General features: G+C 34.2%; 1 protein-coding gene across 2 annotated transcripts in view; it reads left to right on the top strand.

Moving 5' to 3' along the window:
* Positions 1–16,418, top strand: part of LOC115879005 — a 137,234-nt gene that overhangs the window by 95,905 nt on the left and 24,911 nt on the right. For both annotated transcript variants that reach the window (XM_030895629.1, XM_030895630.1), the window contains exon 4: positions 4,315–4,473. In XM_030895629.1, coding sequence (XP_030751489.1) covers positions 4,315–4,473 — 159 coding nt within the window. The remainder of the gene's footprint in view (positions 1–4,314; positions 4,474–16,418) is intronic.

Raw genomic sequence — 16,418 nt, forward strand, 5'->3', positions numbered from 1 at the left:
TTAATAATTTAAGAATTATCAACAGAAAATTTGATTTTTTATATGGGACACCCTGTATATTTTTAATTTATTGAAAATAATTTAAAATTACCTTTCCAAAAATATAACATACTTGATGTTTTGCTCGATTCCTCTTCGAGATATAGAGTATATAAAAATTCGCCCCCTTTAAAAAATAAGTAGGCTTTGAACGGCATCGGCTGTAATGCAAAAAAAATTTAGCAGTGAGCATCAACTAAAACGAAAATAATATTTGCTATGAGAGATGCAGAATTTTATAACAATTTAAAATATATTTAACCAACATCAACACATTTAAACTATATCTAATAACAATAAAAATAAATAGCAAACCAAGACATGAGATTTTGCTACAGGTGTTCGACATATCGACCGTCTTCTGTTATGGGCAGACGAGGCAGTTTTTGAACATTTCTCGCGGAATTCATTAACTCAGTGGGGGTGAAAGATACCCTCTCATAACTGCTAAGTATTTCTAATTCTTTTCTAGATTATATGGAAGAATAAGGAACCTTTATTCTTCCGCAAATATATCCATAGGATTAGATCCATGGGCACTAAGTCAGGCGGCCTCGACGGCCAACGGCTGGGTTCTTGGTCAGCTATTCAATTATTCTTGAAATTGGCTGCAAAAATTTGCTGATAACTTCAGCGTGCAGAGGCGGTGCGTCGTCTTACTGGAAAATATGTTTTCGAGTTCCATTAAGGGCATATCATCAATAAGGGGTCCAAAGCCTACTAGTTAAAAGTGACGAACTTTTAAAAATTCTGTATTTCGAAGGGGATTATAACGAAATATCAAGTGTGCTATATTTTTGGAAAGGTAATTTTAAATTCTTTTCAGTTAATTAAAAATATAGAGGGTGTCTCAAATAAAAAATCAATTTTTCTGTTGATAACTCTTAAATTATTAATTTTAAAAAAATTATACTTAAACCATTAAATCCTACGTAAACAGGTGCTTTGGAAATGTTTTCATAGAAATACAAAATTTTCCATAGCAAAAAAGTTACAGCGATTTGTTAAAAATGCACATTTTTGAAAAACATCGTAACTTCGAAACGGAGACAGATATTGATGTGCGGTTTTCGCCATCATATTTTTGATGAAAATTGAGCTCCAGACACCGATATTAGTTTTTGTGTACCTCCTATAGAAAAGGGTGTTTCCATTTAAAAGCGTCGAATTTGACCCACCCTGTAATACAATGAGAATCATTTTGTGTGGATTTTTGTAAGCTTCATCTCTCGATGAGATGGCAGCAATGTTGCCAGAAAATTTCGAGCAAATTTCTTTCTTGTCGACAGCAGTATTATAAAGTAAAGTATGTTTCAAAAAAAGAAAATGGACGCGATAATGAGATCAACGAGCCAATAAGGGACAAAATGGTTAGACAAAAAACTATAGTAGAGGAAATAGAGAGTTCCCAACTGAAGTGGTATGGACATATGAGAAGGATGGACAGTACGCGACTGCCTCAGAAGGTACTAAACTGGATTCCACAAAAGGGAAGGAAACAGGGAAGACCAAGGACAAACTGGATGGAAGACGATGAGCTCAAGAGATCTGCGTAACGGAGACTGGAATGAACGAAATCAATGGCAACTAGGCATCGATTTTTGGCCGTCTTCCTGGGAAATTCTATTTCAGAAAGTTGGCAGCACTGATCCAAGTACATTTGTACCTTGTCAATAGGGCTTTAAATTTGTTAAACAGTTAAACAGATAAAAAAACGACATTTATGAATGATTCATAGAAGAATACCACTCAAATCATCTCGGTACTTCTATCTCGTAAAAAAAAATCCCGTTAAATGTCCACCGTTCAAAAATAAATACCACGCTCTACCGGTTCCGATTTTTTTCCCGAAGTAGTACCATATTTTTACCGGCTCGTGGTACCGCAACAGTGAGAGAGAGAGTACCATAAAACGTTTTTATTACTTGTTTTAACTCGGGTTTTAATAATAGGAATCGTACCCGACCAAGTTCAGTTCAGAACGTTTCACTGGTACGCGTAAACGTCTAAATATTAACCGGTTTTCGTTTGGGTACCATTATAATATTGTAGAAATTATGCGAATATAATAAAAACGGTGACGTAAGCACCGCGAGTCCAGTGACAGTGACAGTTACAGTTGTTTAAAAAGAGAAAACAAATATATTATGCATTAAAATCTGAGCAAATACAGTAGTACCTTTACTGACACATAAATGTAACGTATGCTCCAAACCTAGTGTCAATTTAGTGCTATAAAGTTGAAAAATGTGATGAAATTTTGAGCAAATACAGCTTTTTTATATAAAGTAGTAGGTACCTGTAGGATTTCAGGTTTATCTTGAGGTTTCTTCTGGTTATTTCAAGTTCAGACAAATGATGTAAGTTATTGTTATAACCCTGTTATGTAAATGTAGCTTATGCAGCTGATTATATCAATCACTGTTTGTTGTGACCTGTGTGAAAGTTTACAGATTTGCTGAACATACATGAATGATGACAAATTAAAAAATTGGGGCCGGGAGGCACGTATAGCCGCCCATACTAAAATATGCTAAAAAAAGTTGGTAGGCAGTTCTTTTAGTTTCATTATCTCAAAAACTGCGAATTTCACTGATTTTGATGTTATTACAAATTTTGTTGCAAATATTATTCCTAATCTTAAAACCGCGTTTCGCTAGCTACTGTAATTTCGGAGTTACAATTTTTTAAAATTTTTAATTAAAATGTAACCTGGACGCCAACGGTCTAAACACTTGAAGAAATTTCTCAAAACTTACCACCGAGAAAAATCAAAGATGATTTTCCTTGATTTAAGTAAGAACAATCTTCGAATTCTCACGGGGTTTTTAACAGGATACTACCTCCTCATTGAACACCTCAGTATGACGAAATGATGAAAATGGAGAAATATCAGAACACCTGATCACTGAGTGCGCCGAGACGACAACCATTCATACCATAAACTTTGGTATGATTGATATTTGAGATGGAAAACTAATCTCTATCACAATTGTTGTCTAATTTACAGTCACTCAAGTAATAAGTAAAAAGAGCAACCTAAACTAAGAGCTACATCTTGTGTTCGTGGACCTGTAGAAGGTATACGACAGCGTTCCCGTTGTGAGACTTTGGGAAGCTATCGAAAAAAAACAATATATAGGCGTAAAGCTAATAAAAGCAGTAAAATCATTATATAAACAAACAAAAACTAGAATAAAAATCGGCAAAAAGTTAACAACAGGATTTAATGGAACCAAAGGTCTGAATCAATACCTACCCATAAGGGATAATATGCTCTACACACTTTGCTTCGCGGACGATCAGGTGATCATAGGCACAATATAACGATGCCATAAATTATATGACACGTAAGCTTATAGAAGAATATCAGAAATGGGGACTCGAGATCATTATTAACAAAACAGAATATATGTGTATCGGGGCAGAACAACAAGATCTAATACTAGAAGAAGGAAGGAAAATTAAGTGCTGCACCAAATACAAATATTTGGGTATGCAAATCACAAATGATGGACACAGCAATTAAAGAACGAAACCAACTTGGAAGGAATGCTACCACGGTATTAAATGGGATACTGTGGGACAGAAGCATAATCAACAAGAACAAAATACTAATATATAATACCATCATCAAGAGTATAACCACGTACAGCTGTGAAGCGTGGCCAATTAAGGAAACAACAAAACGAATGCTGGAAGCTACAGAGATGGATTTTTGGAGAAGATCAGCAGGCAAATCAAGACTCGAGCGAATAACTAATGAACGCATAAGAGAGATTATGGAAGTTAAACATACAATAGTGGCCGAGATAAAGAACAGTCATCTCATATGGTACGGGCATGTCCAAAGAATGGCAGAAATAAGAATTCCAAAGTAAATTATAAACTGGAAACCTGCAGGAAGAAGAAAACCGGGTAGACCGAGAAGAAGTTGGAATGAAGAGATTGACACGTTTATGGAGGAACGATCTCTCGGAGACGGTGCATGGAGAGACAGACAGGCATGGAGAGATGGCATCGGAAAACGTAGAACGTTTTAAACCAACTAATATATATAATAGAACTAATCTCTGTAAAACCGTCTTAGATACTGGCTTCTGCCAAATCCCTGAGACTGAATGAATAGTTATAACTCAAAAAAGGGGGACACAATAGTTTATATCTACTACTTCTTCCAACTTGGCAATTATTTATAAGATATTCAGATAAAGTTTCTAGTTCTAAAAATGATCTAACGTTTTCTATGTTTTTATGTTTTTTTTTTTGTTACAGAGACGAACGAGAAAAAGTACGAGTGACCTTCTTCCAACAATCGAAACCCCTCGAAGTAGATCTGCCGGATGACCCACCATTTTGCGACCACGAATTCGTAATGTCCTCCCCGGTTTTGAAAAATGACGTCAACCACGTCGTCTACAACCGAACAGAAAGGTAATTTATATCCTAGACCATTTATAGCCCTTTTTTACCCTCACGTGACGTCATATCTTTACTTATGTTGGCTACAAATTCCGATTAAATGAAAAGTGTCTATGTATCATATGATCTAAGGTTTGATTTGGTTTCAGTTAACTTCTAGAAGTTGATTACGGAATGGAATCAGGTTTTAATTTATATCAAGTGATTTAGCAAGTTTATTAAAGTTTTATATTGAATAAATAATGCTGGTTTAAAGCATTTAAAGCAACAGCTGCTTGGCGTCTCGAAGAAGATATTTGCATAAAATGCAAAAAGACTATGGTTACATAATTTAATGGCTCTTATTCAATTATTAAGTGCAAATATAAATTAAATGAGGAAATATTGGCTCTTCCTTAGTTTTATGCTCCAGAGATTTTATTATTATTCATGAATATATGTATGTAATCTTGTAAATAATAAATGTCTTAATTTAATTTGGAGATACTATGATACTAAAAAGGAACAGAATTAAATTATTCTGGATGCCGGGCTAAATCGGCATCCAATGCAATGAAAAGTCGACAAACTGGCAAAGCAAGGATCACCAGAAAACTGTCTTGGTCCAGAGCCATTTCTGGAGATACCCAAATGTATAACCTGTAATCCGATAAAACTCTGGATCAGAGGAAAGCAGACCATCTACTGGAGAAAAAGACTGGGGCACAGGTATATCAAGGTTTTATACAAGTACCTAACACTAAAACTACAAAGGAACTGTTAATGCTCACCAGAAATAAAGTGCGGATTACAACAGACATATGGGTGCCAAGTGGTACCTGAACAAGCCCAACCTGTATGAAAGAACTCATTGCTGCAGACTCTCAGATAAAGATATAGAGGCCTTACAGGTCGGAGGGTTTCTACATAGGATAGCACTTTAATATTGAGGAATATTGTTCTGGGTTGGCGTTGGTTTCTATGTAATTTGACAAATAAATAAAGCTGTCTCTTTAGTTGTCAGTTTTGAGTCAATATTTTAATTCTCTTTCGTGTCGATTGCTGATTGAATTGGAGCCAGAAATGGCTCAAAACGAAATAAGTAAATTACCAACAGATATTCAGGCTGAGGCGACAAACGCCATATCCAAACTACTTCCATTTATATCCCGAATAACTTATGAAAAGGAATACAACAATTTTCAAAAATGGAAGCAATTAAAAAACGTGCGAGAAAGAATAAAGTTTTTAACCTATCATCGCTGTTAAAGTATCATTTAATCTACCCTTCCGGTTAAAGTACTATTTTATCTACTGTCTTTGATAGATATAAGCCAATTTTAACAGTTGCTATGGAAAAAACACATATTCTTGTTTCTTAAAGTCTTAAATTTAAAGATTATTCATATTAATCTCAGGCTGTATTTTATCCACCCACATGTGCTGTAAGACATCATCTGTTAATATAAAATGTTCCCTTGCTCTTGTTATGAATGACAGATGTAAAGTAAAATGATACTTAACACATAAAAAAGTAAAGAAGTTCAGAAGGATACGTATTATTTTAAATAAGATTAAATTATAACACTCTGTAGTAACAATTAAGTTAGCAGATGACACATCAGTATACCGGGTGTTGCATCGTCGAGCGGGACGTAGGAAATCCCACGTAAATTTTAATGGGGTCAATTATTGGCTTCCATAATTATTTTAGAGAATAATTCTATTTAGGTTTATTGAAGAGCACTAAAACCCACATTAAAAAGAATAACTTTAGATATTTTTGATTAGCTCGTTTAAAAGTTTTATCGCCGACTTCTTTTTAAATATTAATAATTAAATAAAATAATAATATTTTCTAAACAAGATTGATTAATGTTAATGCGTAGAAAATGCACAAATCTGAGGTAAAACATTTAGTTACATAAAAAACTCGCAAAGTAATGTGAAAAAAAACGCATCATTGTATGTCCACTCATAAACGAGAAATCCCAGATATCTCAAATCCCAAAAAACGCACGAAAATGAGATACCCTGTACCCATGTGATGCGCAGTAGTGAACGCCACCTACCGGCGCGGCAGCCAGACCATCCTAAACCTATCTAATAATTAATTACCACAATAATCCTTCAAAACAAATGAAAGTATCAAATTCTACTTATACAGGGTTTTTCACCACATACGACACGGAGTATTGTAGCTAAACGATGAGATTTTTACAAATTGTAAGTTTTGGGTTCGATGAAGGACTATTAGAGGTACAATTTAAAAATAATTTTACAAGATACAGAGTGTCCCAAATAAGTAAAAAATATCAAAGTTGTATTTTTTTAAATGGAACACCCTGTATATTATTACATTTTTAGTTTCTACGATTAAAATAAAGGTAAATTTGATTAAGGTTTATTATACTTAAACCTAACCGTTTTTGAAATATTTTCAATTTTGTAAAATTGCAGTAAAAATTTTAAGGCTTCATTTCTCCAAGGGTATCAAAGTTTTTAATACTAAATATTTAAAAAAGTTCTAAAAAGAGCAATGTTCGACTGCAAGATCTGCTAGTGAACATTGTTAAGCTTAAAATATCAAAACACTATTTATTTAAACCAAAAACTCAAAACTAAACTGTCAAAACGAATGACAATGTCAGGAAATAAATAAATAAATATGGCAACTTGACATTTTGTATAACAGAGCAACCGCCTGAATCTCCAGCGGGAAATTTAAATTCCAGGTACTCAGCCTGGCGCCGAATATGTCGACGGTTGGCAACAATGAATTTAAACATCGCGCCCTCGATTATGTAACTAAAAGTTTAATTGGTATTAAATATAGTAATATCCTTTCTTCTAAGGAGTGAACAACACGAACCAAAAAGTAATCCGTTATTGGTGATCTCATCGCTTAGGATCGTTTTGGTACTCTCCACTCCGCGCATTTTTTATTTAGACAGACTTATTTATCAAATATGTTAATTATTTTACTGTTCGCGAAACGCCTACATCGCCACAGATTAATTAAAAGTCAAAATTTATCTTATCATCTCCATGTTACTGTTCTCTGGAAACATAAATTTTATGGTGTATTCCTTATCTGTGAAACTGTTAAAACTATAATCAGTACAATAGTTGATTGAGTACTGTGTTAAATTTGAATAAAAACCAGTTTTAAAACGCTAATGACATTCCAACATGTTTAAAAGTTTTTTATGCAAATGCTGGTAATTATTAAAATAATTTTTTTAAAGTATTTTTAGGATTGTTTTGTAACATAAATAATTATAAAATCTATTAAAATAAGTTTATTGCCTAAGGATAAAAAATCTGATTTGTGTGAAATATGAGCTTTTCTAATTTTAAAATAAAAAATAAATAAAAAAATGAAATATTATAGTGAGAATATTAGACGGGAGGTCTCAACACAGCGTAAGTTTAGTGTCTCTTAATGTTGATTGACTCCAATTAAATGAGTTAAGTTACTTGACCTTTCAGTTGGGAAGGCAGGGCCAACTATACGGTATTTTAATTTGATTTGTTCTGACCTCAGGTCGAGTACTTTATGTGTGTATAGATTATTCTCTAATATAGGTATAGTTTACCTTTAGTATATATATCTTTTTTGTAATATCCCTGTTTTTTTTAATAGTGTATCATTTATTAACAAAATTAGCATAGATTTAACATAAATTATCATGGGACAGGAAACAAAAATAAATTAATTATAAATATAACGAACAGTTATTATTTACTCAAGAAAATTCACTTTTTTAACAGGACTTAAGGGACATAAAAGTCCATTACTACCCCTTTCCCGTTCAAAATAGGAAAAAAGTTGCAATTAGTTTTTTACGGCTATTAAGCTATCTTCTACATTTCACACTAAAAGTGGTTCTACAAAGAACAACGTTCGACTGCAAGGTCTGCTAGTAAAATTTTTAAAAACGGTTTGCTGTCCAAATATACCGAATTTCATTCCTTTGTTCTTTCGGATAGTGAATACGAACCTTAACATAAAGCACCGCCCCTCTCAATGCGTTCTCCCACCATGCTTATGCTTTACCTTGCCCACACCCGTAAAAACCGGCAACACTGTATCGGTCGCACCGGCTTCTCGCCGGCCCCCTTTGATGCTGTCTCTCTGTCTGTCAACCGGTCATTTATATTATTCTCTGTCTTACACGTTAAAATCCTATACACAGTAATCAAATGACCAGGTCGGTATAATATCGCTTATAAAACAAAGTCGGGTTAGTAAGATTGACAAAAAGGAAGTGTCACATCATTTCCAGTTGTCATGAGAATATTATAAAACTTATTTTTTTTGGTAAACATACTTCAAGAAGTGTCAAATCGCAGGCAATAAAATAAATAGCGTAAAATATAAACGATTTTAACAATAATTACAACTCTAGCACGGAGAATAGTAGGTTTAAATAAACAATTCGTAAACAGGTTTGAGTAACGGAGGTCGTTAAAGAATTTTAACGACATACATAATAGAAAACAAACAAGCAATACAAATAAATCTGGTGAAAATACATCTAATGAGCAATACAGAAAGAATGCAGCCATGTATAAGTGCTTTTCAATTAGTACAATTTATTTCATATTAGCAGGAACAAAAAAAAAAGAAATTTATAAAGCAGAATATAATATGAATTTGCACATATTATTCTTTTAGTCTCTGTATTATTATTTTTTAAATCTTTTTTAAAAAGTTTGCAAATATTTCGCGATTATTCTTTTATAACTTTTGTACAAACAACCAAAAACTATATCCTAAAAATATTCAGCATTACGATATCTGTACGTTTTTAATCGACTTAATGTAATCATTAACTCACCCTGTATATAGACATTATGATAAAACAGTAATTCAAAACTACGAGTGTAATTAAAGTATGCTCCTATTGTAGTAACCTCGTTTTAATTATATGATTGCTATAAAATATTTGTCCTGTTTTATAACACTCCAAATATTTGGACTGTTTTTGTTTATCAATTAATTTTATTAACAACCCATAAAAATAAAACATATTTATATAGTTTTACTACCAGAAATCAACCGAAGTCAGCATGGAGTACTTACGGAAAAAACTCAGTCGTACTCAAATCTAGAATGCCGCTTTATCTAAAGAAGAATACATCCGACCAATGTGTACTACCAGTCATGACCATGCGCAAACCTGGACACTTAAAACGGATATTATAAGGAAACTGCAGGTCGTACTACGCTCAGTGGAACGAAATATGCTGGGAATAACCAAGAAAGACCGTAAAAGAATAAAGTGGATACGACAAAAAACTCAGGTAATAGATGTCTGTCCACAGAATCAAAGTGGCAACAGATGGGCCACAAAAATTACAGCATGAGCCTATCTACAAAGGGAGTATCTAAATATGTATATAGCATAATTGGAAATGGTTGAATAAGCTGAGCATGATGATGATTATGACTTTTGGACTTATTTGAAAAACGGTAAAGAGAAAATATAGTTATGTGATCGAGATATAAGAGCCTTGAAAATATTTGAACTTCTTTAAGACCCACTGGAACCAAACAGCACAAATAAAATTGTCCAATACTATGTCCAATCCCATACAAGTTAGAAGGGGTGTGCGACAGGGTTGCGTGCTGTCTCCACTCCTATTTAATTTATACTCAGAAGCTATTTTCCAAGAGGCTCTGGGGGACGTGGAAATGGGGGTCAAAGTTAATGGAGTGTTGATTAATAATATCTGCTATGTCGACGATACGGTCTTAATTGCAGACAATATACACGACCTACAACTGCTCAACAAGGTAGGAGAACAGAGCAAAGCAATGGGTTTAAACATCAACATCAAGAAAACCAAATTTATGATTATATTCAGAAACCCAGATGTGTTTATAAACTCCATCCTAACATTTAACTCAAGGCCCATATAAAGAGTAGATAGCATTTAAGTACTTGGGCATCTGGCTCTCCGAAGATTGGACATCAGATAAGAAAATTAAATGTCGCATCGAACAAGCTCGGCAGACATTCTTGAGGTTTCGAAAAGTACTTGTCTGTTCTGATTTTGACCTTAGCCTTAGATTAAGATTCGTAAAGTGTTATGTGTGGTCGGTGCTTCTTTATGGTATGGAAGGTTGGACATTGAAAGCAGCTACCATCAACAAATTGGAGGCTTTTGAGATGTGGCTATATCGCAGAATCCTGAAGATACCTTGGATGGCTAGATTGACAAATGAGGAAGTTCTCAGACGCGTTGACAAAGAGCGTGAGTTGTTTGAATTGATTAAAAAAAAGAAGACCGCATACCTGGGGCACATAATGCGAAACCCCAAATATCAATTCTTGCATTTGTTGATAGAGGGCAAGATCGAAGGCCGGAGGGCTATCGGAAGAAAATGTCTTGGCTGAGGAATATTAGACAGTGGCTATTCGATGTTCAGTCGTTAATACACACCGCCCGGAACAGAGAAGCAATGGAAAATGTTATCGCAAACATCCATTAATGGATCTGCACTAGAAGAAGAAGAAGATCCACCCTGTATAATTATTATAGTATTTCATTAAATTACATATTTTCCTTTGCCACACTTTTTGTATTTCAAGAAATATAAAGTTATGTTTTGTCTCATCTGTTGTGTCTCATCTTATGTGTATTTTAAATGGCTAGGTTTGGACATTGTGAGAGCATCTCTTTATAAAAGTAAGACAAAAACTCCTACATTTTGGATAAAATTAAAAGCTCAGTCGTAGTATAAAACATCTTACACTGCCATCTAGCGTCATTTAAATTTAAAACTCATTAAAACCCAGAAAGAAAACCACGAGAGAAACTTGTTAAAGGATTCAAAGCCGCTGTTTGCCCATGCATATCTGTCGAAGGAGAAAAACAACATCTTAGTCGCCTTTATGTCGCTGAAAGGACGATTTTGTTTACTTTTTCTTTCTCATTTTCCCCCTTTTTCTTCGGGTTCATCTTATATTATTGCCTGGAATGTAGGTCTCCACAATCGATAACAGAAATATAAAGGGGACCAACATTGCGATACTAAAATTCGGTTTAAACTAATTTTTGCAGCTTTAATCTAAATAAAATATCTGTTACAATCATTTGCTCTATAAAGTAAACTGAAAAGCTGCTCGGTATCTTAAATTATACAACAAATTTAAACATTTTTGCCAAAATTTCATTTAGTCAGGTTTATAGACTTTATTTAATTACGATTAATTAACAAATGTCGATATGATTGATGACAATACATAAATTTTCTCAAGACTACGACTAGTTATTTTCAATTTTGAATAAAAATAAACCTATATTTTTCGTAGGAGTAGAAATAGAAATAAGAGGAATTGAAATAAATTTATTCAATGCAAAATCCGCTTCCAATGATATTCTCACATTTCGTACGACCTTACAATAAGCCAGGTTGATAAAATTGGATTGCCTCGTGCACAGCCGAATGCATACAAATTGTTTCCACTGACACACAATGACACAATATACGCCGAATCATATAACAGAAGGCTGCAATAAGAATTGTTTGTTCCTCGAAGTAATAGACTCGCCCTCAGTTACAGAGGCGTGCGGAAAATGGGACCCACATAGCCAAAAATAGACAACAATGATCCCAATTAATTTGAACGAACAGTCTTAACATTTTCGAAACAATATGAGCTGATCTTAGAAACAGCCTAAACATATTTTTGACAAATAATGATGACGTAACGTTGAAAGATCACTGAACAGACAGTACATCTATATGTTTCAAAATTTTCATCTTAGAAGACGATGTTGAGACGATTTTGTATAGAAAAAAATCGTGGGTATTTGGGAAGGCTCAAAAGGAAGAAATTATGTTTTTTATTAAAGTTGCTTCTTAAGGCGGATTCTCACGACTGGCGTACTTGACAAACATTTGTTATTGGAATATACTTGCCATGTCGTGAGAACGGGTTCCTTGGTCACTCGTCGCGTCCCCACTCTCTGTCGGTAAATATAGCCCGAGTCAAACGATTAATCGTACACTTGCCGAGTATACTTGGCCAGCCTGGGCCAGCCTTGTTTACACTTGCCGAGGCGCAAAAAAAAACGACTGCGCAAGTCGGGTACCAACGTCGGTTCGACCGCCTGACGATCCTTGAATACAGATTCGGGTCGCCTCGACGTCGGTATCTGACTTAATGGGGAATGTAATTCTACCAATTACCAACGTCATATTACGTTGGATTTTAGTCACTTAAAATTCGTCGCTAAGCACTTACGTTACGTTTGGTTTCATATTCGCTACCAAGAATACATAAAAACCTAACCAAACTACCTAATTACAAATGGATTCATAATCACTCCTCGAATAGAACTATAAGTGCCTATCTAATTTCATATTATAATAATTCTGAATCATTAATCCAGACATCAGTTTTGTCAACGGAAGTCACTTTTTTGATATATCTGATTAAAATACTGCGGAAAACAACGAGCGCCTTCAGAAGTAGGTAGATTTATGAAATAAAAATATCTATAAAAAAGTAACTCGCAAAATATTTTTTTTATTTTCTAGCTGGTTTAATCATAAAACTGTACTGTGGTTCCCCCCAAACTCAACCTTATCAATATTATTCTACTAGAAATCGGAATGTGAATATAAATTTTAAAAACAAAAAACGATTTTAAAATGGCTGATAATCGGATACTTGTTAAGAATGGCGGATTTCTGGGTCCGACTTAATATGAACTACCAATATACCAATTCCGACCGGGTCTCCATTAGTCTCCAACATTAGTCGTCTCACATGACCCAAGTCATCAAACCGGGCGACCGGCAATCGTATTATGACGTATATAATTCCAACGTACGCCACGTAACCTCATTTTGCGTATCAGTGATTTGTGGATTTGTGCAACTATATTTTACTTTTTGTTTTCTTTTTAAAACAATGGGCAGCCACTTTTTTAAGATAGTATATACAAAATTTAAAAGAATTAGAACCAGTACCTCACATGTGGGAGGGTCTGCTGGTTTCCTAAGCTAAAAAATGAAATTAAGATGGACCAGTGTAATGCAGCATCTCTTCCGGATAAAAAGCATTCGTGGGCGGAGGGAAGACATCACTACTACTATTATTATTTTGCAAAAGCCTCGACCTCTTTCTGTAAAATGTAGATGAATGTCTAAATGCCTTTTTAGTGTTTTTTTAGGCATAATAAAAAAATTAAGTTTGTTTACAAAAACTTTTTATTAGGTTATGTTCATGATGTTTATTAGGCCGCAAATGCTACTTAATGGGTTGTATTTACGGACGTAAATAAAGATACGTAAATTAGGTTAAAAATATGAACATAAAATACAACAAAATATAATTGAACGTTACTTTAGGGATTATCAGTGAGACGTATCCTATTCGGACAACGGGCAGACGTCAAGCTAGTTCAAGTATAGGTACGTCGTGCAAGCCAACGTTGGAACGACGTTGGGAAATTAATAAAAATGGTACGTTGTTATTTTGTACGTCGACAGATCGTTGGATTTACCGACTCGGATCCAACGACGTCACTTTTAATAGGAAAGCGACGTCACCAGTCGTATCACCAGCACCCGACCTAAATTTGCACAAAGTCCGACGTCGCTTCAGGTCAGATTTAGTTCAAAGTCAGATAGATGCTACTTGGGTTATGCAATATCAAATTTACATTAACAACTTCAATATTGGCGACATACCTAAATCGTTCTCACAGCAATAAATGGAGTGGACAAATGAGGACTACACGGGAAAAACCAGATATGTCACATTTTCATAGAAATTAAGATAGCGATATACAACTTTATAGACAAATGTTAACGTCATTCGAGAAAAAAGAAAGCAATAATACGCTTGGTCCCAGAGATATTACAGCTTGGTTATTTTGCCGTACAAAGTAAAAACCAGAGTAGTCCACCCGTAAATGGCAAAAACCAGAGATGTCCTTACGCATGGGCGACAAGCATACATCTTGCAATTAGTATTACATGTACTAAATTTATGTATTCCAATAAAAACCTACTTAAATATTAATTTTCTTCCTACAACAAAAAAATAATAGTTTAGATTTAGGTTTTATACAATCTTTATTTGGACATCCCTGGTTTTCCCCTGTTTTGTTTTGCATTTTGACATTTTTATTTTGTTATTGTAGAATATAGCGTTAATTAACAATATTAATAATTCAGAATTGGTAGTAATATATATTTTTCTAACTATTCAACCGAAAATAACATATTTCTTGAAAAGCACTAAGTTGCATTTTTCTCTGTCCTTAAATGATGCTGTATTGAAATTTATGGATTTATACGAAAATTAGCCCTTCACATGGATGACCAAACATAAAGAACATAGAAATCGTATTGCAGTGTACAATAAGAGAACTTAAAAAGAAAAAAGAATCACTAGCAACGACAATTTCGGGACGACCGGTATCCATCGATGCGACTAGACTGTTTACTTGCCAAGGATTGGAACAATGTTTGTGCTGACGTACTTGTTGAAATGGACACGTTGTGTGAGCGCCACACTTGCCGATGTTATTTACAAAGTGGGGACTGGTGGGTACACTTGCCAAGTACGCCAATATTGGGGTACTTGCCATCTTGCCAAGTAGCCGAGTCGTGACAGTGCGCCTTTAAGTTAAGTCGCGAAAAAGGTGGAAAAAAACATAATTTATTGTTTTCTTTTGAGCCTTCCCAAATACCAACGATTTTTTTCTGCATATTACTTATAGTGTGACCAACGGATCTGTAGCTACGGGGTATCGGCAGGGGAACGCAGTTGTAAACAAAACACGCCCAATTTCATTCATAAAATAGGCATGGGCGTACGGTGTTATATGAAAATAATGTGTATCATAAATATAATACTCAGAATAATAATTTTTTTCAAAAATCTTTATGCTGTTTGAATCGTTACTGTTGAGTTAGCAGATAAACACTAAAAGCTTTTATTAAAGCTCCCTTAAATATTTTGAATCATCTTATTATTGTGTTGTTAATATAATAGCAGAAATAATTACAGCTGGGGGTTGGAACCTTTGGTGTTACACAGCAAAATAAAACACTAAATCAGTAAAATACACCAAAACACTTTTAATTTTACGCTGGACGCACGTTTCGCTAACCATGTCTGCCATCAGCAGATGATCAAGACTGAGTCTTGAGGTATATTTATTTATATATCTGTACTAACTATATTTTTTTCTATAATACATAATTTTAGATATAACTATTTCCAGCAAAAAAAAATCTTGAAAATAGTTAACTTTGGAAGCGCAAACAAAACATAATTTTACTCATCAGTAGATCTGATATTGCCTATTACACCAGATATGGTATCGCTCCGCCAGCAGTTTTTAAAGGTTAGGTCATTGTCTACCCATATGTTACATCCAAATAGATAATACTTGGCTATATTTTCGAATTTCGCGTATATATATTTATATCTCTCTCTGCAATATAATGGGCCGCTCCATTAATATTTATCTGTTATTTTAACATTTACGCCAAAAAAATTCATTTGATTTTAATAACCCCCTAAGCGTTTCCCTGCAAAAGGAAAATTCGATTCTTCCTGCAATTTTTGCAAAAGCTTTCTAATTGTGGGGACGAGTTTGAATTCGAGATAAAATCTATTTATCAAATTCCTGACCACTTCGAAAAAGTCGTTGAGCTTTTCGACAGCAGTCTCACGTGGTCGTTTCTTTCCAGAGAGGATATCATTTTATCGGGGTTAGTTTTCAGCCTTTTTTTTATCTTCTGTGTGAATTTTTTTATAGCCGATACGCTAACTCCGGTATAAAGAAATATCCGCTCAAGTTTACGTTTAAGCGGCAACTCAAGCGAACTCTCTGTAGCTTCTTCATCGCAAACCCTATTATGAACACAAGGAAATACACCAAATGAGATTTCATCCACGTTATTATTAACTTACCTATATAAATTAGCTATTATTTCT

The sequence above is a fragment of the Sitophilus oryzae genome, unplaced genomic scaffold (assembly GCF_002938485.1).
Source record: "Sitophilus oryzae breed Bouriz unplaced genomic scaffold, Soryzae_2.0 scaffold_154_pilon_pilon, whole genome shotgun sequence".
NCBI classification, from domain to species: domain Eukaryota; kingdom Metazoa; phylum Arthropoda; class Insecta; order Coleoptera; family Curculionidae; genus Sitophilus; species Sitophilus oryzae.